The following is a 25,150-nucleotide window of genomic DNA, read 5'->3' as shown; positions in this document are numbered from 1 at the left end:
AGGAGTAGGGGAAATATGGAATATATCGAACTGTGTAGAAGTTGTCCTCTTGAAACTAGATGTACAAAACTACCCTTATAAGTCTTTGCAAATCACTTTAGTTTGTGGTCCGGTCGCTTTTACTTGTTTATTTTTTATTTTGAAAGCTATTAAAAATTAATAAACGAAATTTATATTTTATTATAATATTTATATTAATTAATGTATAGTCTCAATAAATTTGAAGAATAATTTAAAATTGATTAATTAATATTAAAGATAAAATAAAAAATTTATTTTTTCTTCATATGTTAAGTAAAAGTGAACGGAGGGAGTACTAATTTTTAGTTTTAGCAATAAAATAGTTTGGTATAAAGTATAAACATATTCATGATGTTTGTTTAGTTTTGATACTTTGTATTGTCTACTACCAGTCTAGTGATGCCCGTACTGAGCTGGGGTCAAGATCAAGATAATAATGTACTTTATAATAGTTTTAATTTAAACAAATAATTTGTGTATTTTTTTTTTGGCACAACTCTTTTAAGATGATCACTTCTTAATAATGTATTGTTCATTAGTTAAGTTTTTTTTATCACTAATTAGATAATTTATTAAAAGACAGGTATCACATAGATAACTTGATGTTTAGTAACATAATTTAAAGTATACAAAATGATTTAAAACTCTGCTATAATCATAAATTGAAAAGGAGGTTTTAATATTTTATGAATTTGTGAACATTTAATTTCTAATTAGAGGTAGGAATAGCATGTTTTGATATTTATTGAGTAACTACTCATAATTTCACGTGACAATGATTTATGCTAAAACAAATATGGTGATTAAAACCTAGGTTTAGATGAAATTAAAAAAAATGAATTCATTGAAATAAAATTTAAGAATTAATTTAGTCTGTCAATAAGAGCCCGTTTGGATTAGCTGAAAAAGTGACTTTTAAGCATAAGTGCTTAATGTACTTTTTAAGTGCTGAAAGTTATTTTAAAAAACAAAATAGTTACGTGTTTGGATAAGTTTAAAGGATTTTTAGAAGTAAGGACATTATTGAAATTAATAGAAAATATAAGAGATAAAAGGGTAAAATTATTGGTCAAACTAAAATGACTTTTAAGCAAAAAAAAAAAAAATTGGGGTTGAGCAACTTCTTGATTTTGACCTATTTTAAGCACCGTTTAACTTAATTTAAGTTGTTTTCTATTTTACTAAATATCCAAATAAATTAAAAAATAAGTAGCTTATAAGCTAATTTGATCAACTTATAAGTCAATCCAAACGAGTTCTAATTCATTGATGCTTTGTCTTAAAAGAAAATTATCTTATATGATTTCTGACAAATTAAATTATTTGCAAGAAAAGAAAGATGCTATGATTATTAATATTTAATAATGGAATTAGGAGTTGATCACTTGATAAACATCTTTCTCTTTTCTTCCATTGGTGGTCTTCGCCTGTTTGCTGGAATTACTGAACCTGTTGCCATTGCTTCCCTGGTGTTCGATAAAATGCCACAGAGGCAAAAAGTGTACTGTGAGAGTCTGAGAGATACATAAGAGATTGAGAAGCTCTAATTGTATGTTGGTGTGATTTTTATGTGAATGGGCTTTAGAGGAACCGACTTAGGTTGTACTTTGTGGCGTAATATTTGTACATCTGACCCGACCCGAATTGACCACTTCTTTTGTGTCCCAATTTATGAGTTCTTTCCTGTTTAGCAGAAGTGTTTCTGGTCCGATTTGACTCGATCTTTGGTCAAAACCAAATCAAATCAATTAAGTCGATTTATTTAAATATTCAAACCAAACTAAATCATTATAGCATAAATTCTATCGGTTTCAATTTTTTCAGTTTTATCAGTTTTATCGATTCGGTTCAATTTTTACAGTTTTTTTTTTTTTTAATTTTAAGAATGTATTAATACAAAGAATCTTTGAATTAAATGGTAACTAAATACGACTTTGACCGTGATTTATTCAAATCTAAAAATCTTCTTAATTAATTCATTAACTTTATTTAGGTATAGGCCTATGGTTATGGGTATAGGAATTATAGAAACATAACATCTACTTTTCATGATTCTAGTTACCTCCCTACATGTAGCCTTTTGATATTATGCAACCCTTCAGAATTTTTGTTAACTAGACTCATCATGTTTATGAAGCATTGAGAAGAAATCATAGGATTTGAAACGGAAAATGATAAACCGAAAGACAAAGTCATCTATCAAATCATTTTAAATTTCAATTACCATTTTCTCCCTTTTAATTTTTGACGGATAAAATGCTAACTTATAAGTAGTAATTTAGATGGCATGTAAAAGAGGGAATCATAAAATTGGTATATATATATATATATATATATATATATATATATCGGTTCGGTTCGGTTTTTGGTTCGGGTTTTTTTGGTTTAACACCAAACCAAACCATATATTATCAGTTTTTTAAAAGTTAAAACCAGATCAAGTCAAACCAAGTCGGTTTTCGATTTATTAAGTCGGTTTGACTCAGTTTACTGGTTCAGATCAGTTTTTCGGTCTCATTTAAACACCCCTACTGGTTAGTATGTCTAAAAAAACTATACTCCATATGTTGCAAATTTATGTTAACCCATTTGATTGGACACGAAATTTAAGAAAGAAGAAAAGATTTTTAATCTTGTGGTCTTCATGAATCACATATATTTTGTGTGACTATAAATGCATAAAGGTAAAGTGTTTCCAACTATAAAAAGTGATCATTCTTGTTGGCACGGACTAATAAGAAAATAGGTTCACATAAATTGAAACAGAGAGAGTATTACTTTTCTATAATAATGAAATGATTTGTAATAACACAAATATTTAAGGTCTTTTTTTACAATAAAATTTTTTAAAAAATCTTTATTATACTTTGTGTCAAGTCAAACAGTTCTCATAAAATAAGACGGAGGGAGTACTATAATTAATTAGTCCCTTCATCCCAATTTAGGTAGCACGACGCGAATTTTGAAGGTCATCGGACAATGAATTATTAATTTTTATATAAATTTACATATTTAAAAACTACGTAAAAAGAACTATAAATCATAATAATTAACAATTCGAAATATAATTTAAAAACCTGGTTTAACGAAATGCTATACAGAAAAAATGTGTATGGCTGTGTCTACCTTTTAGCCTTTGAAAGGAAAAACGCGAGAGAAAGAAGGAGAAGCCCTAGCTGTATTTGGTGCCCGATCCGAATTGAGCACTTCTCTTTAATTTATAAACTAATCTATTAAAGTAGTACTATAATTAATTAATTACATTGACAACTAATTCATTTCATACCTTGAAGGCTGGAGGATAAAGTAGTAATAGTAATGATTTGGTTTGAGTGGATACAGATTATGCAATGTCTTTTTCGAATCATTTGATTTGGCAGACTAGTTGTCCAGAAATATTGTTGATTCTATTGTCGGACTAGCTTGAGCACACCTTGGTTAGTTATAATGAAATACCTATTATTTACTACTTATATAATTATTGGGTAACGTCATTGTCTAATATAGCTATACAAATTCTTATATAACAAATATTTATTGGGTGTGCGAACAAAGTATCACAGTAGTAGTTAAAAAGAAAAAAAAACTACTTATAAAGTGTTGGATACTCTTAATGATGTGAGACTTTTTGGGTAAAATCGTGCAGGCTTAGCCCAAAGCGAACAATATCACATCATGTCATTTTTTTGCGAGGATTGCCCTTTTTTTGGGGGTGGTCTTTAAATTTTACTCCTCATATTTGTGGTCTTTAAGTTTTGCCCTTTACTTGGATACCCGAGGTTCTGGGTTCGAACCCCCACTTAGGCATTAAAAAAAATCGCAAGCCAGGGTTGGGGGGAGTGTATGTCGGATCCGGCATTGATGAGTCGTGAAATTACGTGATATTCGATGCTAATTCCTTAAGTTTTTGTGACTCTTTAAGAACTTTTTTTGTTACTTTTTGTGTTTTTATGCTGTTTAGTAGGATAAGATGCCCGGAGAGCAAAACGAAGCAAAACGGAGCAAAAATTGAACAAGAAGTACTTTCTGGCAGCATATGCTAGCAGCACATGCGACCAACATGTTGAACATGCGGTGCAGCATGTTGAACATGCGAGCCGCATGTTCAACATGCGAACCGCATGTTGTGCAGCATGTGTTGACGAGAAATTGGCACAACATGCGACGGTTTTGGTACAATATGCGACTCGCATGTTGAACCTGCGACACAAGATGCGAACCGCATGTTGTGCACGAGGGTATTTTTGCCCAGATTTTGTTTCCGTTTTTGGAATGATATAAATACTCTTTTAGGGTTTGTAAAAATGATCTTTGGCAGTTTTTTGACAAGTTTTGGAGACTAATTTTTACATCACACTTTGGGGTTAAAGATTTGAAGATTTGGTTGAGTATTTCTTAAACCTTTAATTCATTTCTTCAATTCCTTGCTTTGTATTGTATATCTAAGTGTGTAGCTTTCTATTCCATAACTTGAATCTCGTTTATGAAAGTATTCTTGATTAAAGTTTGGTTTGAAACTCTTGTTATGCTTATGTATTGAATGATTTTTATTCCTATTGAAGTGGGTTATTGTTTCTTTAATTAATCTCGCTCTTGAATGTTTCCAAAGGGATTAGCTAACCCTAGGACTCACCCATTTAATTTGATTTGAGCTCGTGAGAGGAAAGTCAATTTGGGAAAGATTAGTTAACAAGAATTTGGGTCATTAAACCCATCTAATAACTTGAGCTCGAAAGAGGATAGTTACTTGAGATTAAATTGGTTGTGCTTGATATCACACTCTAAGGCTTGAGAAAGCTTAGAGTGACATTGATTTGGTTGAGAGACTTTCTGTTACCCCCCGAAAAAAAATTCGCGTTACCAAAAACTGAAGACGGCTTAGTATGGGCCAAAAGGAGAGTAAAGTTACGTCAGGATTAAAGAGGTTAAGCTTCCGAGGCTTCGAAAGAATGCTAGGCAAGGTTTGATACAAAATTTTAGTTTAAATGGAAGAAATGATATGTTCTAGTATATTAGGAGTTTTGAGGTAAAACAAAGTTTGAAGTGAAGTTCGGGAAGTCTAGTTTCCAACGCAACAAACGGATCCTCAATCGGACATCGAGGTAAGGAGATATGGGCGTTACAAGATGGGATGGGCAAGCCAGGAAAATGGTCTGCGCGAACGCGCCAGCGAGTGGCGCGAACGCGCAGAAGGCCAAATACAGCGCGAATGCGCCCCCACGTGGCGCGAACGCGCAGAACAAAAATTCGAGAATCAAGTTCGGAATGAAGGTTGTGTTATAAGGAGATAATAATAACATATATATGGCATTTGGAGACCATATGGTGTGAATTAGTTCATATGTTAATTGACGAAAAGCCCTCGTTGCTGCAAGCTAAGTGGGGTCCACATGTCGGAGTTTTATAAATGACATATGAAGATACATACGAGTAGTATATGGAAAGTTGAGTAAGTCTTAAGAAGGACCCATAAGCCAAAAATGAGTGTAGACCCTCCAAAAGGACGATTTAAGGAAACGTTTTCGGATGATCTGACTTGGAAGGGCAAACAAGGCATTATAAGTTTGGAATTTGGGAAAAACCCCAGAAATAAAAGTTGTAGATAATTGAAAGAGCTTTCTAACCATAGGTCGTGAGCCCTCATACGATATCGAAATCAAGAGTTATGATCGTTTTACTGAATGAACATCCAGTCAAAAAATTTAAACCTGCGCGAACGCGCAGAAGGAATTTATTTAACCTTACGCGAACGCGCCAGAAGGCAGCGCGAACGCACTGAACACTTTTCCAGTCGTTTCTGGCAGCTTCTAAACGTTATCAAAAGGGGGAAACCCCCCCTCATTTTCAGTTGAAAACACGAAAAACACCCCCAAAAACTCTCCAAAAATCTGGAGAGTTCTCTCCAACTCCCCAAACCAAATTTTAGCCCATACCAGGTATAATTTCTCAATTCCAGTCCGGGTAGCGTATAATTATTGGTGCAGAATCGTATAACAGTGTGTGGTGGCCTAAATTTAGCATGGAAAAGTGGAGATTAAGCAATATTAAAGGGAGAAAGGTATGAATCTCTTTCTATTTGTGCTAATACTAGTTTATTTACGAAGAAAGCGTGATTAAATGATTATATACTGAGTTAATTAGTTATGAAAATTGAAAAACAGCGTGTGGGCTGTTTTATGAGATATTTTGGAGTTGGAAACATTATAATTGATGTTGGTATTGTTGTTGTTGTTGTTGGCTGCTGAATTAAAAATTCGGGCTAGGCATATAAACAGGGGAGATGCTGCCCGATTTTCGGCAGAATATAAAATAGTATAATTTGAGTTATGGTACAAGTGTACGATGAAAAGGCTAACATTAGTGTGAATTATCTTAAATGTAGACTTACAAGCTCGGACACATACGCGTAGCTAATAGGACGTGGAACAGGTATGTTAAGGCTCGTCCCTTTTCTTCCAAAGGCATAATCCCCAAGTCGTAACGTCTCAAATGTTTTTATATCTTCTTTACTTGCAAAAGCTATAAGTCCATGACTCCAAGGTATAACTCTTTTCCTAAAAGTTCATAATTGTTTTCTTCAAAATGCCCATATTTTCCGAAAACCAAGTTTTAAGAGATAGGAAACTCTTATGACTAAGATGATGAATATGATGTTATAATGACAACGATGAAGTCAAATATGAGAAAATGTCTATGGCAGATATGTTGACGATATGTTCCTACCATGAATATGACAATATGGAAATGTTAAGTTATTTCTTGATTTCTCAACTCTATTGTAGACAATGCATATTTTAAAGATTCCAAGTATATGAAACAATGCCTTATGATCCTGTTTTATGTTTTATCATGATGACACTCTTCGTTGATAGTCTCATCTTATAACTATCGTTCCTTCAAGGTGAGACAAGCGGCCATGGTTAGTCCATAATGTAATCGGAGGTTACCGACCTTACGTCACTCCGATGGATATATGACTTTCTTTGGGCTCTCATGCATGCTGTTATATGTTATAAGCATATGTATATGTATATGGGGAAGATGGGAAAAGGGCAGAGCGCTATAGACGCTATCCACCTGATCAGTTGGCACTGTATGACATGATATCGTCCCGGACGCGGGATGCCTGGACGCGGGATATATGGGCGAGCCGACGTATTTCGGCGCTATGACATGATATGATATGATATGACCAGATAAGTATGCATGGCATCCGCCTAAGCGGCACTCATATGTACAGGTTACTCTTTTATCTTATAACATGTTCTATGTTCCATACAGTTATTATTCATGCCTTACATACTCAGTACATTGCTCGTACTGACCCCCTCTTTCTTCGGGGGCTGCGTTTCATGCCGCGCAGGTACACCCAGATGAGTTGAAGCTAATATAAAAGATATACCAGCAGAGTTGGCAAGCTCCACTTGTTCCTGGAGTGCTACCGAGTCAGAGTACATGTATCATGATGTCCGATAAATGTTAGAGACTTTGCAGACAGAATCGTGGGTATAGGATGTCGGTATTGTGAATGGCTCCACTAGCCTATGTGTCATTTTATGTTATGTTATAAAGTCCATATGATAACAGATTATATTTGATTTGAGTACGATGAAAAAAAAAATTGAAAGCTTTACTATGTTTTCCACTCCTTATTGATGTAAGAGTCCAAAGAGGTTAAGTATGTAATAAGAGTCAGCGGGTTCGCTCGGCTCCGAATACGGGGTCGGGTGCCCATCACACCCCGGTAAGATCGGGGTGTGACACTTTCAATGAGATTTTTGAAATCATTATCTATTGACATAAACCCATTCTTAGTTGTAAAATTGTAAAATACATTGGATCGTTACTTGAGTGTAACCTCCTATTATCCATTCTTGTAGCCATTGATCATTTTACTCGTTTTCTAGGTTAGTTTACATTTCCGCATTAGTTATAATCTTTCTCAAAAACCCAAAATATTATCTATCGTTTGGCTTTAGCTTAGTTGGTGATAATTCCTTACTTTCTTAATCGCCTAGCATATTGTTTCCTGTGGGATCGACCCCGACTCATTGTTGGGTAAATATATTGCATACGACTGTGTACACTTTCTCTTTGAGGAGTGTATTTTGGACGATATCAGGCATACAATCCTTAAGGAAAAACTAAAGTTATGCCGGAGGGGGCGGACTTTGCTTTGAGGCCATATATATATATATATATATATATATATATATATATATATATAGTTTTTTTTTTTTTTACTTTTCAAGGTAAACTTTTAGTTATGCCTTGGGGAAAAGTTCCCCCTTACGGGACATACTTTTAGTTATGCCTTAACTAAAAGTGTATCCCATAAGAAATAACTAAAAGTATGCCCCATAAGGCGGAATTTTTTCTTAAGGCATAACTAAAAGTTTGCCTTATAAGTCAAGTCTATGCCTTAAGGAAAATTTTTGTCTTATGAGACATATTTTTTGTTATACCTTAATTAAAAGTTTTCCCCATAAAACATAGTTCCTTAAGGAAAAATTTTGCCCCTAAGTCATAACTATGCTTCGAGGAAAAGTTATGCCCCTCCAGCATAACTTTAATTTTTTCCTTAAGGACTGTATGCCGAATCCGGCTTACACTTCCCCAGCCCTGCCTTTTCAAATTTATTTTATGCCTGAGCAGGGATTCGAACCCAGAACCTTAGGTATCCAAGCGAAGGGCAAAACTTAAAAACCACAAATATGAGGGCAAAATTTAAAGACCGCCCCAAAAGAAGGGCAATTCTGTGAATTGCTCCATCATGTTAAAATTATCTTTGGACTGTTTTAGTCCAACAATATCATTATTTGTTATAATAATGTAAGGAGTTAGAGTTATTCAATAAATAATAATAGAGTTATTCAATAAATAATAATGCAAACTATTTGTGTACGTGCCTTTGGGAATCATTTGCTCAACGAAGTATTCTTATTGAAGTAATTTTCCATTAAATAGTATTACTTCGATCTTTTATATTTGTTGTTGGCAGATTTTTTTTTTTATTTTGGCTGCCACTCACTGTGTTGAGGATCCTAGAAGTACATATTAATAACGTAGAATGTAATCTCAGAAACGCAAAACACTACCTTAATCATCCAAAATTTTATCAGAGACCAAACATCTTTTGCATTAATTATGAAAACCTTTGTGTGATAACCCGGATATTGCATTATATTATGCGTGACTTGCAACTTACGCCTATAAACCAACACTATTTAATGTAAAAATTTAATGTTCCACAGCCTGTACTAATACTAATTTAATTTTTAAGCTTGTAAAAAGAAGTCGCAGTCTGTAGTGAACACAAAGATGTGAAAGCCAAGACTAATCCTAGTAGTAATTACTTTAGAGAGCACACACAGCATTTATCTACATCAAATAAGTTCTTAACAACTAGTTTGTGATTTCATAGAGGCTAAGTTGATAGATTAACTTGTTCTTCACAAGCCTACAAGCAGAGGGCACTTAGGACAGCATGTAAAACATCTTTCAAGCTCCTCCAACTTGTCTCTTCCATGAATCCTCAACGACCAATTCATCGACACCCCAATCTTCATAACTGATACAAGCAAAGACAAGATAGCTATTTCAATTAAGGAGGAACGAGTAATGATAGGACAACACAGAAGTTACTAAGCATAAAAAAGGAAGTCTTGCCTTCCATCAGGCAGGTATCGACGAATTGTGAAGGGTATCTTTTTTTTCTTGAAGCTTTTTCACTGCAATCTTGTGAAGATGCACATCAAATATAAATTCATCAGACATCATATAAACTTCACAAGACAGACTCTTGTATTCCATTCAATACAGATGCATTTTTTCTTGATAAGTCACTGAGTGCAGGCAAAATAAAAATAAATAAAAGGATGGTCTCACCTCAAGCGGATCAGTTTCGCCCTCCAACTCAACCATCACAGGAGCATTCATGCTCCATGAGCATAAAAAAACTTATCATGTTATGAAAACCCCAAGTTTTCAATGCTCAAAATATAACCCCATACAGAAAGGCTCAATTTGGGAAGAAAAGAGGCAGGACCTGATCTGGAGTGCTCGAGCACCCAAGATTCTTGCACGTTCATATTTTGTCATATACTTGGATGTTTTCCGAGGTCGCTCCACATGCTCTTGCTCCGGTTTTCCTCACCTTCACCCAATTGGGGGTCTGATACGTCCTCAAGGTTGCCATTTTCTTCTTCACCTCTGCTCCTTCCTAACAATGAAACCCAATAATGTTAAATAATCAATATATAGTTACCCAACATGAGTTACATTCAAACACTGAGGAGTATGAGAGGAATTTATCTTACATCAAAATCGGGCTCTATGGGCTCATCCTCGTATCTGCATCAATGTACACAGTTAAATATATATAACAGAGACCAAATGACCTTTCCAACAGTTCAACATAATTCATCTTCACAATAACTAAATAAGAAACCAGTAAAATAATGCTTAACCATAAATGATAACTCTTTTCAGAACGACGAAGGTCAATACAAATACAATACTCATGCATAAGGTCAGTGCCAGCCACCATTCACCAGCACTAGATACCAGAATTTGTGACTTCATGGTTCCATGAGATGCATCTTATGAGGCATAAGCATGCAGAAAGTTTGAGAAACTCTAGCAAGCAAACTTCAACTTTAACTCCTTTAGCTAATGCACCCCATGACTTCATCTTAATCTGCCGCTCCCTAAAAACTCAATTAACGTCCAAGAAGTTAATAGACTTCCTGAATGTTGGCATATTCCATCATGCGATTAGCTATTAATCATCTTTCAAGCAGTGGAGAAAAGTACCTACAACATCAAAAGCCCTATAACCAAAACCACCCACACTGCTGCCCCACCATCCACATCCCCACTAGAGATTGTACTCTGGTTGCAGCTAGTTAACCAACGCAGGAGCATTTTAACATTACAAACAAAGCTACAAATTTGCTAAGAGACACAGTAATCACTTTGAGCCAAAGGTATTACCCATTAATTGCAGGTATCTAACAAGATATTCAGTAACTGCATCATTTGTATTAGGACCACTATAGAGCACCCAGAGGTGAATTTATGTAGAAAAAATGGTTCACGTAAATCCATAGTCATCCGACTAAACTCGATATATTATGTATACAATTTTTAAAATATATCTAATATTAACTTAAGGAACACGTGATCAAATAAGACCGAGTGCAGCACCAACTTAACTGTTGGGTTTAATTAAGTTCGTAGGGTCGAACCCTACTAAATGCACTTTTTTTTTCTTTCTAATTTCTAAGCTGGCTTAATGTTTTGCTCACCAAGCACCTCTCTACAGTATCCGTCCTTCACTAAGACTGTCTGCATGCTACATAAGTAACCACTCAGAAAGAAAGACATAAAAGGCTCATAGGAAGAAAAAAAAAAGTGGCAGTTCTCAACTGTCTATATGAATTTTTCTAATACATATAGGCCCAAAATATATGCTTCTATTATATAAAACTGAGAAATCCACTTTCTCCAGCTTCAAACTCATGAGTGCAGCTACCAAACATCCATGTTTTACCGGCAGCAAATTATATTTACAAGATTTGAGAGTTTACCAAGACTGGTCAACTAATCCAACTTTGAAAACTGGGAAATGGCTTCATTCAGAATGTATTTTGGTATGGATTTGATGTGAACGGGCTGAGGGGACCACTTCTATTTAATCTAAGTAGTACTATAGTTAATTAATTATCCAATTGACAACTAGTTCATTCATACCTCGAAGGTTGGAGGATAGAGAAATAATCATTTGGTTTGAATGGATAGATTGAGCAACGTTTTACTCGAATCATCTGATTTCGCAGGCTAGTTATAAATACTATGGTGTTGGGATACCGTGTGCACCTTGACTAATGCTGCGAAATACACGAGTACCATTAAAAAATAATATGAGTGTCGAATAACTCTGTACATCAAAACTTGAACAAATAAAAAAAAATAACAAATATTACTTGTATTTAGATTGTTATATACTCTCTTTGTTCACTTTTACTTGTCATGTTCTGCTTCTTTAGAGTTAAGCTGCACGAACTTTGATCAACATTCCTAATACACATCTTCCCAATTTTCAATGCTGATATAACTACAGGAAAAACTTCTCTTGCTGCACGTCTTTCAAATCATCGATGTTGGCATTACTGTGTGATCATCTCCGAAAAATTGTAAAATGTGCCTCACACAACTGACATTAATTGTGTGAGTTCACAAAAAAGTGAACTCAAAATTTGTGGATTCAAAAGTGTAAGATATGGATCCACCACTTTATCTTACAGTTGTGTGAGGCACATAGTTAACTTTCCGTATCTTTATCAAATAATTCATGCTTTTGTTAACTTAGTCAACAATGTCTCCACCTTCTTCGAATGAGTTTCAATTTTCTCTAATCATTCCTCAACATGCCCGCAGAGGCGTATCATGGATTTTAAGAGCATATATAGGTGCACTGTACTATCGTTACGTTTAATGCCATAAAATTGTGTCATGGCAACGACTTGACAAGTAAACTATAATTAATACTCCATTATCACACAGATTCAGCTTTTAATTGTTCTTAATGACTTTTTATATTTGAAGGCAATTAATAATAGTATCATTTTTGATAAAACGCACTTTACGAATCAAAGAAAAAAATTGAAGAAAAGAGAGACCATAACATTGAGAAAAAGTCTGCTAAAGATTTTGACAGAGAGAACAACTGGGCAGAGGTGGATATTTCCTTTTTTTTAAAAAGGATTTTAATACTCAAGAATGAATTAAAAAGAAAAGCAAAAAAGGAAAAGAAAAGAGAAATATCACCAAAGAAAAAGACAAAAAAAAAAAGAGAAGCATCAAAACAGGAACCAAAAGGGGAAAGAAAGAAAAGGTAAAAGAGAAACACACAAGACCAAAAAGACACAATAAAACAAAAAAGCAACAGAAAAGACCAAAAAGACACAATAAAACAAAAAAGCAACAGAAAAATATGATTCAACGATATGAGAGGGGATGGTATTCGAATCCAAGACCTGGTTAACAATGGCGCACACGACCATCAATTGGCCAAGATATGCTCTTTAGCATGGGTTCCCACATAAAATGTAAATAATTTATCGGAATAATTGCAGTACTTTACATAATCTAGGGAGGGGTACATGGGTTCATGTGAACCCATATCCCTCCACGTAAATCCGCCCATGCACACGCTAAACAACGCTCATCGAGTTTAGTACCAGAACTCAATCCATCAAAACTAGAACCCAACGTATCAATACCAAAAGTAGCAACACCAAAACTACCAAAATCATCCGTGCATAACTTAATCCATCAGAACTACCATCTAATCTACCAAACTCAGATGTCTATCAAACTCAGAAGCAATATCTTGCTGACCGGAACCCATCATAGGTGTCTGACGTGCATATGTATTTTGTGCCTGTGTAGGACATTATATAACGTGCAAGACATAATTAGTAACTTAAAGAGTAAACTGCAAGAGATCATTAACTTTACACATTAAAAAAAAAAAAAAAAAACTTATAACAAAACCAAGAGAACATTATATAAAACACAAGAGATCATTAGTAACTTGAGAGATTAATAAATTGCAAGAGCTCATTAATATTAAACACGATGAGAGATTATTCATAACTTAAAGAGATTTATAATCGGACAATAATGTCCGACGTCATCAAACCCGACCCCCCACCCACCCAAAAAGAAAACCTCTCCTTAATTTCAGATTACTGCATGACAAGGTTTGATAAAAGCAATTACTAGAAATGTAGATGCATGTTAACACCAGCAGGAAAACAACTTCAACAAGGTGGAAAACAATTGAATTATCCAAACAACTTGAAACAAGTTCAGACTGCATACCTGACTATGCATGGAAGGTTGAGGAAGTTGCCCCTGCACCTGCAGTGGAGAAGATGCAGGCCTGTGCGGCCTATTGGAACTAAGAAAAAAACTTATGTGCTTCTCAACAGAAAGAAGTTTCTCCTTGTGAATAGGATAAATATCATGCTTGTTAAGCTGCAAAAAAAGCACAATGCGTTCCAGAGTCATCTTGAACACCTTGAGCTTTTCAATGTGCTCATGTTGAGGACGCTGAGGAAGAGAGTCATTGCATAAAATCAAAAAGAAATCAATTTTGTCACAGCCCTATTTCGTGCCCTTTGCAAACTTTTAATAGTCATGCTTTAAGTACCCCTCACGGCCAAGAAAAAGGGAGGAAAACTTAAGGAAAGGCATAAAGAGACAAATAACATAGCCAAACACATATGTTGCCTTCCTCCGGGAAAAAAAAGACACACACACACTAGCCGACACTCTACGTTTCAACAAAATGTTGACACAAGTGCTTTTAAAACTCAGATATATCAAGCCATTGCCCGAAGAATTAGGGAGGCCTTAATCCCTTTCAATAAAGGAAAAGAGACTAACATCAAAGTCACATCTTTATAACAGTGACTAACCAGATATGTGCAAATAACTCCTTTTATGGTGCCGACACTACCACCTCCACTCAATCATAATTCATATAATACTTCAACATTATAAAATGATGAAGATGTACGGAACAAAGAAAAATTAACCACACTGCACTATATTCCAACAATGAAAATACTATTGCTCAAGATGACAGGGAAGGACTAAAGATGCAAAAATGAGAATTTAGAGTTTTGAGTTTGAGGTTTCTTCAGCAACTCTCAGTTAGATAATGTTCTAGGATTAACTATGGGCATCTCTAGCAGTTTGTGCATCAAATATAGAAATATCATAAAATATATGTACGAATGAACAATCATCGGTATAGTGACCCCAATGGTCATGGATGGCGTTTCGACGTATTCCATCACCGTTTGTTGTGATTAATGATGAGCCACCGTTTTTTTTTTTTTTTTTTTTGAAATTGGTAAGTGTATTCTATATCATTTGAGCCCGGATATTGTGCTTGGTGCTTATGTTAAAGTTTTTTTTTTAATCGCGGTATCCGGGCCAGCTTGCGTACATCTTGACTAATTCAACGGGATACCTGTCACTCCACCACCAGCAGGTACCAGGTAACTCTGTCCACCAAGGTTACAACAAATGGGAAGAACACCTAGCGTTTTGTCTCTACTAGGATTAAACCTGAGACTTCATGGTGTTCAACCCACTTCACTGACCACTAGAACACACCCTTGGGCGCACTTATGTTAATGAGTATTGTGATCAAAGTCCTTATGTTGTCAAATGAAATCTTTGCAATCATATTAAATGATAAATCTAGAAAAGTTTTAATGATCTCACTCATGCATATTAATTTTGTATAACTCGCCCTCCTCCATGATGTGGTTTGGCAATGACGCATAGTGAGTACAAATTGATTTGTACTCAAGACTCTTTTCCTGTGATTTTTCTATCACAGATACAAGTGCCGAGACTAACATAAGAGAGTTAGGGTCCCGTTCCATCTACTGCTTTTTGTGTAGCCCGTTTCATTTATGTGCAAAGGTTGTTACATTTGCATTTATTATTTTCTTCTTCGTGCCATCAAGGCTAAATAGATAGGTTGCTATATAAATTGGGGTATGGGTACTCATGTGGCTTGTGAATGACTTGCATATTATCGTTATGCTTATGATTGATGCTTGGCCACTAAGGCTCCCTTGTGATGATATACTCCATGGTTTGGAAAGATGAAATATGATGCTTTATGTGAAAAGGCTATCATCGAACACTCTATTTTAAATAAAATATAATTTCATGAATTGAGTTAGGTTATGACATAACGCAAAAAACAAAGGTTTATCCAAGGAATTTGAAACCGGTACCTGTTTACCTAATTATGGATGAGCAAACCAATACAATACAAGATAAAGCACCATGGTGCATGCTATTTGCAAATGACAGTATGTTAATTGACAAAACGAGCAAGGGAGTTATCAAAATTTGGAACTATGGTGAAGCGCTTTGAGGGCAATGGTATTAACAAAAGAGAGAATATAGCATTACAAGTATCCCCATAAGAAATGATAGGACATGAGATTAAACAAGATTGTAGCGCGTGAGCAGCCAATTCAGATATTTGTACTTAATTTTTCAGAAAAATGGCATGAATGATGAAATTTATTCAAAAATTAAAATACAATAATTGAAATGGAAGAGTGTTATAGGGGCAGTAAGAGATCAAAGTGAAAGGCAATAACTATAAAACAGTTGCGAGGCTAGCACCACTATACAAATATTGGACTTCTGAAAAATTGTAAGGCTCTCATTGCTATATGAACATTGGACTTCAAAAAAGGACAAATATCATAAAAATTCCTTGGCATAAAAGAGATGAGTTAAACTTAAAATCCATTAACAATAATTATATCAAGAACCTAGGTTCTCTTGGCATCAATGCAAACTTAGCTAAGAAACATACCTGCTGAATTGTAGAAGCAATTTTCTGGTATAGATCATTAAGCTCTGATAAATACATCTGCCTCATAGACTTGATCTGCGTTACAAATTTTTTATTTAAGTCAATTGCGGAAATGTTAAGACTGCATTCCCATGTGGATATGTGATAATTAGATCAACTGTGCAATGCAGTAGATAACAAAGTAGAGAATCTTCATGAAAGAACCTTCCGGATAAAAGGTTAAAAGCGAAGTAGAAGAGGAAGACTACAACTGATTAACATCAATGAAGCAAAAGAGAGTAAACAGATGAACGGGTGTCTTTTCACAGAGTAACATCTTCTTTTCACAGAGTAAACCAAGTCGGGGATTTAAGTAGAAAAGGATAGAGGGGCGGACCTGTTACCCACCAAGTTCTGAAGACGGAAGCATTGAATTTCTCTATCATAAAAAATAAACAGAAGAAGTATAGCAACTAATACAGATGAACAGGTGTCTTTTCACAGAGTAACATCTTCATAGCCATATATTCAGGTACGTACTTCTTGCACGAATAGATTTATCCTTCAAGCTAGCAATTAAAGATTTTAGTTCCCGGGAATAAAGAAAACTGGTGACATGCCATGAAGACTTTGACCCGAACTTACAGACATATTACCTCATGAATTTAGATAATAAAATCACAGCATTCAACCACTAATTTCCTGTAATCAACTGATTTATTAAAAAATACTTCATTTCTCAATTATGTTAATGGTTGTGAAACTAATTTTTTATCATTGATAATATTGGACAGAGACAGGCTTAAACAGGGCACCATTCACAGTGAGGATTCATATCCCAACCTCAACTTGCTTGGGATGGAGGTGTAGTTCCTAACAAGTTACCAGTTAACATGCTCAATTTCTATTTCCTCTTGAATACATAAAGCACCTTGCAGGAAGGGATACGACCATGAATTGTTATAACCAGGCAGTTCATCAAAATCTACATATGTAATAAAAATACCAACAATACCTTTTGGTAAATCTCCTCCTGCCAATCAGCTGCATTTGCATTTCCCATCTGAGCTGTAGAATCTAAATATGCTACAAATAAAATAGCACAAATAATTAAAGAACTTGATTCCTTACAGCATTAAATTTCAGGCAAATTTTGGGACAGCGTTAGATATTTCAGGTATATTAATACATTGTAATTGCCCTCTAAGTGTACTTGTCTAACAAAGCTAAGTTTCCCACTTTACACTATCGTATTGATTGGTATTTGGTAATATACTAATATTTCCATCTTTTAATCTATACTATTATAGAAGTACGAACCCCCAACACGAAATTTTGATTACCATTCATAAGTGCATTCTGTGTTGGTAATATTGTAGTTACTAGTTACAACTTACAATTAATTTTAAAAATTTCATTATTTTCTTACCCTTATTTATACCCGAGAAATCCCTGAGGTCAATGCTATCTACAACGCCACATAGGAAATTTGAAAACAAAAAAAAAAATGAAAAAACCATTAAAAATGATAGGATCGTTTTCTTAATTCCAAGTGAAAATGTGAAAAACAAAATAAAAACTTTCATTGCTGACCTTGGTCATGGGCATTCGGACCACTACTGGAAGCATTGGGATGTAAAGAATTGGTAATAGGATTTTGAGTTGTATCCATGGGCAGCATCTTTAAAGATAGTTTCTGCAGATAATCTTGCTGCAATATTAGATAAGTTTAACTTAAAATGCATACAATATGTCTAGATACTGGAAAAACGAATGCAAGTTTGTACAAGCTGGATTAACAACGTCAACGAAATGGAGAACAAATTGCATCATTCAAACAAATAGAAACGAGTTTAGACTGCATACCTGACTTGATGCAGAAGTATAGATCGATTCCTCGAACCTCACTGCAATTTTCTTACGCTCCTCTACTTCTTCTTCCCCAGATATAGGAAGACGCCCGTATAAGGTCTCCATTCTAAACAGCCATATCAGCAACAAAAATCAGCTTAAAGGTTTGATAACAGCACAATCTAGAGAAATGCTTCTTAAAAGTTAAAACTAACTTGACATTACACCCTGCTGCGAAAGAGTCAAACTTTGTTTCTCTAAAAACAATATCAGTAGATATAAAATAATTAGCTCAAACAGCATCTAAAAAGAAAAAAAGGTAAAATGGAGAAGGTAGAAGTAGGTTTTCCACTTGAACTAGTTCCTTGAAGGTAACATCCTGGGCTCGAAAGGGGAAAGAGGCAATTAACAAGAGCGACATCGTTTGGAGGAAGGGATTTAACTACTATTAACAATAATTCAATAAAAAGGGACGATCCAGATTAGAGGAAAGGAAGGATTGACATTTGCATAGCTGGATTATAAATGCATCCAAATTCGGTGTGGGGTGTGAAGAATTCTGGTACACTTTCTTGTGCACTCTTCTCCTCTCCTTTGAGTTGACGAGTCCCACATCAGATGAAAAAGGGATGGATGGTCTCCTTATATGAACGTGGGCAATACTCCCCTCATGAGCTAGCTTTTGGGGTTGAGTTAGGCCCAAGATCCATTTCTTTACATGGCATTAGAGAAGATAAATGTCCTGGGATCGAATCTCACCATCACCCACCGAAAGAATTTCCACGTGCTTGGCCCATGAAGAAGAATCAGGCCTGCGGGCCCTATTGAAAATATGATTAAAATAAAAAAGTGTGCTCTCTATAAGAGCTTAAACTTTTAGATGAGATGGTCACCCACTTCAACATTTTCAATCTCTCTTTTGTCCCCGATATGTGACACCCTAGCTTAGGAGAAGAGTTCCATATCGGCAAAACACAGGAGAGATACTGGGTATATAAGTAACCAGGTCTTACACCCTCGTGACGCGTTTTAAAGTCATGCGGGTCTAGGCCCAAAGCGGACAATATCACTAGTGAGCTAGACTGTTATTCTAATTCTTCTCCCTATCCTTAGTTCATCTTCTCTTCTTCTCAATTCCCTGTTACTCGAAAATCTCACTCATTGAATCGATAATTTCGTGCTTATCTAAGCTGCTCGGACTCTTCACATTTGGAGCCGCACCTGTGTCGCCACGACGTGGGTGTGGGTGTGGTATCCGTAATGGATCTGGTCAACCGATTTTGGGTACTTCAACTAAAATCGAGAAATTCGAGACAAGGTGAAATTGAAGGAAATGAAATACTTTGTATATAAAAACTTCTATGTTAGTCCTTTTCCTTATATCTCCTTGGGATTCTCCTCTTGATCAATATTTTCTCCTTGGAATAACTTGTAAGTTTTACACATGATGTCTAATAATTTAGACATATAACTTGATTTTTAGATATTTGAATTAACTTTCAGCCGAATTTCCACACCCATATTCATACCTAGATCCATACATATTCATACCCAGTATAGTCCCATAAGTAGGGTCTGGAAGGGTAGGATGTACGCAGACCTTACCCTTTTCTTTGTGGGGGCTAGCGAGATTGTTTCCAATAGACCCTCGGCTCGAAAGAATAGATAGTGATGTAACAACAAATAACAAGGTGAAAAGCATGATATCAAAAAAAATGTGGCAACGAAATAGCAAAGATAAAAAGCAAATGGGGCAACACATAGTACTACACATTGAAAAAAAGAAACTACGCGATTATTACATAACTCTACTGATACGGAGATCATTCGGCTACTACCTACATACCCCAGTATCTTAAATTTTAAATCATGAAGGATTCGACCTCTAGATCCGCACCAGCACGCAAGTCGAGCAACTTAGTTGCTTATTTAAGTATGTTGAGCTGAACTCGAGCTGGTGATTGGATGTGGGCTCGAATGAAATCTGATCGAATTATCCTTAGCTGATTAGTTTCCTATTCTGCAATTTCATTTATGTTGTTGGATTGATCTTTGTTTAGCTGACTACTTGTCGTAATTTCAATTCGAATTCTTTGACTGCTGTCACTATCGTTTGTCAGTTAATAGACTTGCCATTTTCATATAGTGAATTATTTAAGTTCATTACACTGGAAACATCTACGGCTTAAGCTTCCAATTAAACATAAAGGAAACCTAAATTTGTAATCCAAACTCCTAAAAAAAATGATCAAAAACACACCTGAATTATCACTTTTTAGCGAATTTCATACTGCTAACTCTAAGTTGTTGTTTTTTTTTCTTTTCTAATTGACAGTTTGGTGTATTTTAAATAGATGATGATAGTTAATTAAGGTAGATAAAGGGGTGAAACGGCAAAAAAAAAAGGATAATTCAGTGTGTTTGTTACCATCAACGCTAAAAGAAAAAATGTGCAAAATTAAAAAAAAAAAAAAAAAAGTTTACATGTTGTTGACAATCCTTTGACGAGATTGGGGAGTGCGCCAATCACCGGAATCCATCTCAATTCTGATCTAAAATTGAACTTTATTGCTTCGATCAAAGAGAAAGAACAAAATGATTTTACGAGATTTTCAATGATAATACACAATTAGGGATAAGATTACAAGCGTTTAAGTATAGTCGGAAAAAAAAAAGGGACAAAGTTCCCAAAGTCCAATATTATTTTAGGTTATAAAATAAAGCTAAAAGAATAATAATATTAAAGGATGAAAATAATAGAAATAGAGTGACAAAAGAGGAGAGATTTTATTATTCTTCTAAATATGTTACAAGTTCATTCCATATGAAAACTTATGTCTCTATTTATAGTGCTACATATGCATTTAATCTATGGGATAATGAAAGAACCATTAAGATGGTGGAAGATAATGAAAGAGACATTATATTTGTGTGGTGGACATCCATTCTATATATTTCATAACACTCCCTCTTAGATGTCCATAGATGATGTGTACCGTTAAAAACCTTATTAGGAAAAACCTCAATGAATATCTAGTAATACGCTTTGAGAGCTATCTCATTGAAAACCTTACCAAGAAAACCCAATGGGACAAAACTTGATTAGGGGAAAAAGAGTACAACGCGTATTTCACTCCCCCTAATGAAGACCAATATTCAGATGTCGGAGTCTTCGTATTCCAATCTTGAATATCATCTTCTCAAGAGTTGAAGTTGGCAAAGATTTGGTGAATAAATCTGCAGGATTGTCACTTAAACGAATTTGTTGCACATCAATATCACCATTCTTCTGGAGATCATGTGTGAAAAATAACTTTGGTGAAATGTGCTTTGTTCTATCTCCTTTTATAAATCCTCCTTTTAATTGAGTTATGCATGCAGCATTATCTTCATATAATACTGTGGGTAATTTTGTATCACACTTCAAGCCATATCATTCTCTGATGAAATGTATCACTGACCTCAACCACACACATTCTCTACTTGCTCCATGAATAGCTATTATCTCAGCATGATTCGAAGAAGTAGCAATAATGGACTGCTTTGTGGATCGCCATGATATAGCAGTACCTCCGCATGTAAACAGATAGCCTGTTTGAGATCGAACTTTATGTGGATCAGATAAATAACCTGCATCTGCATGACCAACAAGATCTGTACTACCTTTGTTGTTCAAGTGTGTACAATATGAATCCGTATGCCTCTATTTATAGTGGTGCATAGAGACATATAAAAGGGTAGATATAAATATGACATTCAACATATGAGAATGTGGGGAAGATCATGGGTGAAGTGGGAGACATTACATTAAACCTTTGAGATCACGGAGGAAGTGAGAATTTTTTTCTAGAGTGGTGGACATCCACACTTATTATTTCATAACACTCCCCCTTGGATGTCCATGTCATAATAGATGATGTGCCTTGTTAAAACTTTACTAGAAAAAACCCAGTGGGAAAAATCCCAGTGAAGGAAAAAAAGTACACATATCTCGTAATACGCATTGCTAGCTGCCTCATTAAAAACCTTGCCACGAAAACCCAGTGGGATAAAACCTTAGCTAAGGAAAAAAGAGTACAGCGCGTATTATACTCCCCCTGATAAAAGTATCACTTAATTTTTGGAGGCAACACATCCAAATCTTGTATATCAACTTCTCAAATGTCGAGGTTAGCAATGTTTTACTGAACATGTCCGTCAACTTATCAATCGAGCGTATTTGTTGAAAACCTATTTCACCTTTCTGTTGAAGATCATGTTTGGAAAAGAAATTTGAGGAATGTGTTGTATTTTGTCTCCTTTGTTATATCATTCTTTCAATTGAGCTATGCAAGCCTCGTACAATATTGTTGAAATCTTCATTTCCAAATAAACATCATATTATTGCAAAATGTATTGAATTATTGATCTCAGCCAGACACGTATTCCTGAATTGCTTTGTATAAGTATCAACAATTGACTGCCATGTCGAACGTCATAGTGTGGCAGTATCCTCACATGCAAATCAGTACTTGCTTGAAGACCAAACTTTATGTAATAATACAAATAATGTCCTGCATTTACATAACCAACAAAACCTTGATAATAATTGTTAGGACTGTTGCACCTCATTTTTACCAAGGCTAAACAAAGCACAACTTATGGAGCTCTGAAATAATTAATTATATACAGAGTCGCCACCTAGCATTTAAGGTATACTAGGGTACCTATAAATTATTAATATATGCAGTACGAAAATAAGTGAGATTCTAGGTAAGGGTTCAAATTATTTCGAAGGGAAGGTGTTAGGCATCCTTCAAAATCCACAAATGTGGTTCCCACCTGGACCAATTTAACTATACGAGGGATGTGTAAAAAAAAGCTTTATTATTTACAAAAATTAATATAATTTAGACTAAAAAATAACTAATATGACTATTCACATAAATAATCATGCAATACGTATTTTATACATATGTGATATAATAATTATTAAAAAAAAAAAAGTTATGTGCAACTTAGAAGCTTGGGTATGTGACAGAGGTATAAAAATGGACATGAAATTATTTTGCACTCGAAGTGAGTTAACTAATTTAACTATGTTAAGTATGTACGCCTAATCAATTAATTATGAGACTATATTCTAAAGCCTGAATATTGAGGCAAATCACCCTATTTATTCACTTAAGTTTGCTAAGCTATTTAATTAGAACTCTAGCGAAATATGATAACTATAAGAATATTAGCTACGAAAAATAATAACTGCCTAATATTAATTTGTCTAAAACACATAAAATTTAAATCACCTAAGCAGAGCATAAATAAATACCACCAACCTACACCCTAAAAAGTAAAGTTTCACTATATTTTATGCTTACATAATTTAAGAATGTAAAAAAAATATAAACAAAGAATTTAAGAAGCTATTTGAACTTCTTTTGAGTGTCATCTTCAAAAAGTAACTCAGATACCTGCATGAGACTTAATAAAAAATGTTAGTAAGAGAATAAATAATTATCGGATGAATTAAAATAATGAATAAATTTAGAATAAAAACCCGTCTTTGTACATGGAAGGCCTTGGAAATCGACGGAAATTTCTTCATCGGCCAAATGTAGTATCAGTGAAAAAGTACAAATGTACAACAATATAAACACAAGTTCATGTTGCTCGAGATGATTTCAATAACCTAACAGAGCAAAGAACCAATTTGCAGTAAATTGGTATGCAAAAGTCTTATATCCACTAATCAGTTAGTCACCTACAAAATAACTCCAAATTCCATAGGACCACAACTTTCGAATATCCCAAAACCAAAGTGATAACAACTAACCAAATCTTACCAGTAATTAGAAGTTTAATAAGCAAACACATGGAATAGGTGTAGAATAAAATAAACTAAAAGTGGTTTAGTAAAGGGGGGAACGATGTTTTGTGCGTGGCGCTGGGGACGGTGGCCAAAGAGTTTGTAAGTTGTGGGGAGAATGATGTTAGGAAGAAGAGGCAGAATAGGAAGAAGAGAAGGAGATAAAATGGTGGTGTTTGGTTGTTGGCTGTTCGTCGGAGAAATCTGAGAACACAAGAAAGAGTAAACGCTAGCGGGGAAAGGGAGATGGTGTGAGCAGTGGCGTTGTGGACTGGTTGCTGGTTCGCTGGTAATGGTTGTTCGCCGGCGACGTGTGGTGGTCAGAAAACGTAGGAGAAAAGTAGAAAAATGGTGAAGGGAGGCGTGGTTGCTCGTTGGCTGCTCCGGTGTGAAGGAGAAAGAAAAAAAAGGAAAGAGGAGGAGGGTGACGCTGTGGTTGGTCTTAGCTCGTCGGAGCAGTGACGGGAAAGGGGAAAGGGAGGAACGGGCTGCTGGTGGTTTATGGCTATGGTTGGAGGTGAAGTTGGGGTTCGCCGGAGCTCCGAGCTCCGGCGTGGTGATGGGCGGCGGCGGTTTGTGGAGGAGTGAGGGGAGAAAAAGTGTTTGGGTTTAAAGGAAAAAAAAAAAGATGAAATCTGTAAGTGTGTGCGTGTGTAATAATGAGGGGAGAGAATTTAAGGGGATAGATGGGGAGAAATAGTCAAAAAGGGTAGGAGACATGTAGGGCCTGCAGAAAAAAGAAGAAAGGAATAAAATCTGGAGAGAAAAAAAATTAGAGGGAAAAAATAGGAGAAAACGTGTGGAATCCCAATAAAATTAAACCCCTCCCCTTATTTTATAACATAAAGTCCAAAACAAATGTGGAGTCATACCCCCTTGTCTCCTTATTTATTTTAACTAATCAAAACCTAACTCATTACCTCAAAATGTTCACTTTTAAAAAAAATGTCGTGACCTTGATTTGATTGAATTTTGCTCTGCGTTTAAAAATTAATTGCTCCGATTTTCTCTGCACTGTCATGCTGCAC

The 25,150-nt window shown here is 35.1% G+C and overlaps 1 protein-coding gene across 5 annotated transcripts; it reads right to left on the bottom strand.

Moving 5' to 3' along the window:
- Positions 1 to 13,047: 13,047 nt before the first annotated feature.
- LOC132613627 (mediator of RNA polymerase II transcription subunit 15a-like) lies at positions 13,048 to 20,956 on the bottom strand. 5 transcript variants are annotated; one of them, XM_060327729.1, is made up of 7 exons: positions 20,762 to 20,956; positions 18,293 to 18,404; positions 18,020 to 18,122; positions 17,442 to 17,503; positions 16,448 to 16,522; positions 13,912 to 14,142; positions 13,048 to 13,468 (listed from the first exon to the last, which is right to left on the bottom strand). In XM_060327729.1, exons 1-7 carry the CDS (start codon positions 20,815 to 20,817, stop codon positions 13,373 to 13,375), a joined length of 735 nt encoding a protein of 244 aa, XP_060183712.1. In that variant the 5' UTR covers positions 20,818 to 20,956; the 3' UTR covers positions 13,048 to 13,372. The 5 variants fall into 5 exon arrangements, with proteins under 5 accessions (XP_060183712.1, XP_060183711.1, XP_060183713.1 ...); XM_060327728.1 differs by having other exon boundaries at positions 17,442 to 17,512; positions 20,762 to 20,955; XM_060327730.1 differs by having other exon boundaries at positions 13,912 to 14,067; positions 17,442 to 17,512; positions 18,020 to 18,137; positions 20,762 to 20,954.
- Between the last annotated feature and the right edge of the window lie 4,194 nt (positions 20,957 to 25,150).

Source organism: Lycium barbarum, chromosome 10 (assembly GCF_019175385.1).
Source record: "Lycium barbarum isolate Lr01 chromosome 10, ASM1917538v2, whole genome shotgun sequence".
Taxonomy (NCBI): Eukaryota; Viridiplantae; Streptophyta; class Magnoliopsida; order Solanales; family Solanaceae; genus Lycium; species Lycium barbarum.
This window is presented reverse-complemented; position numbering and strand designations above follow the sequence as displayed.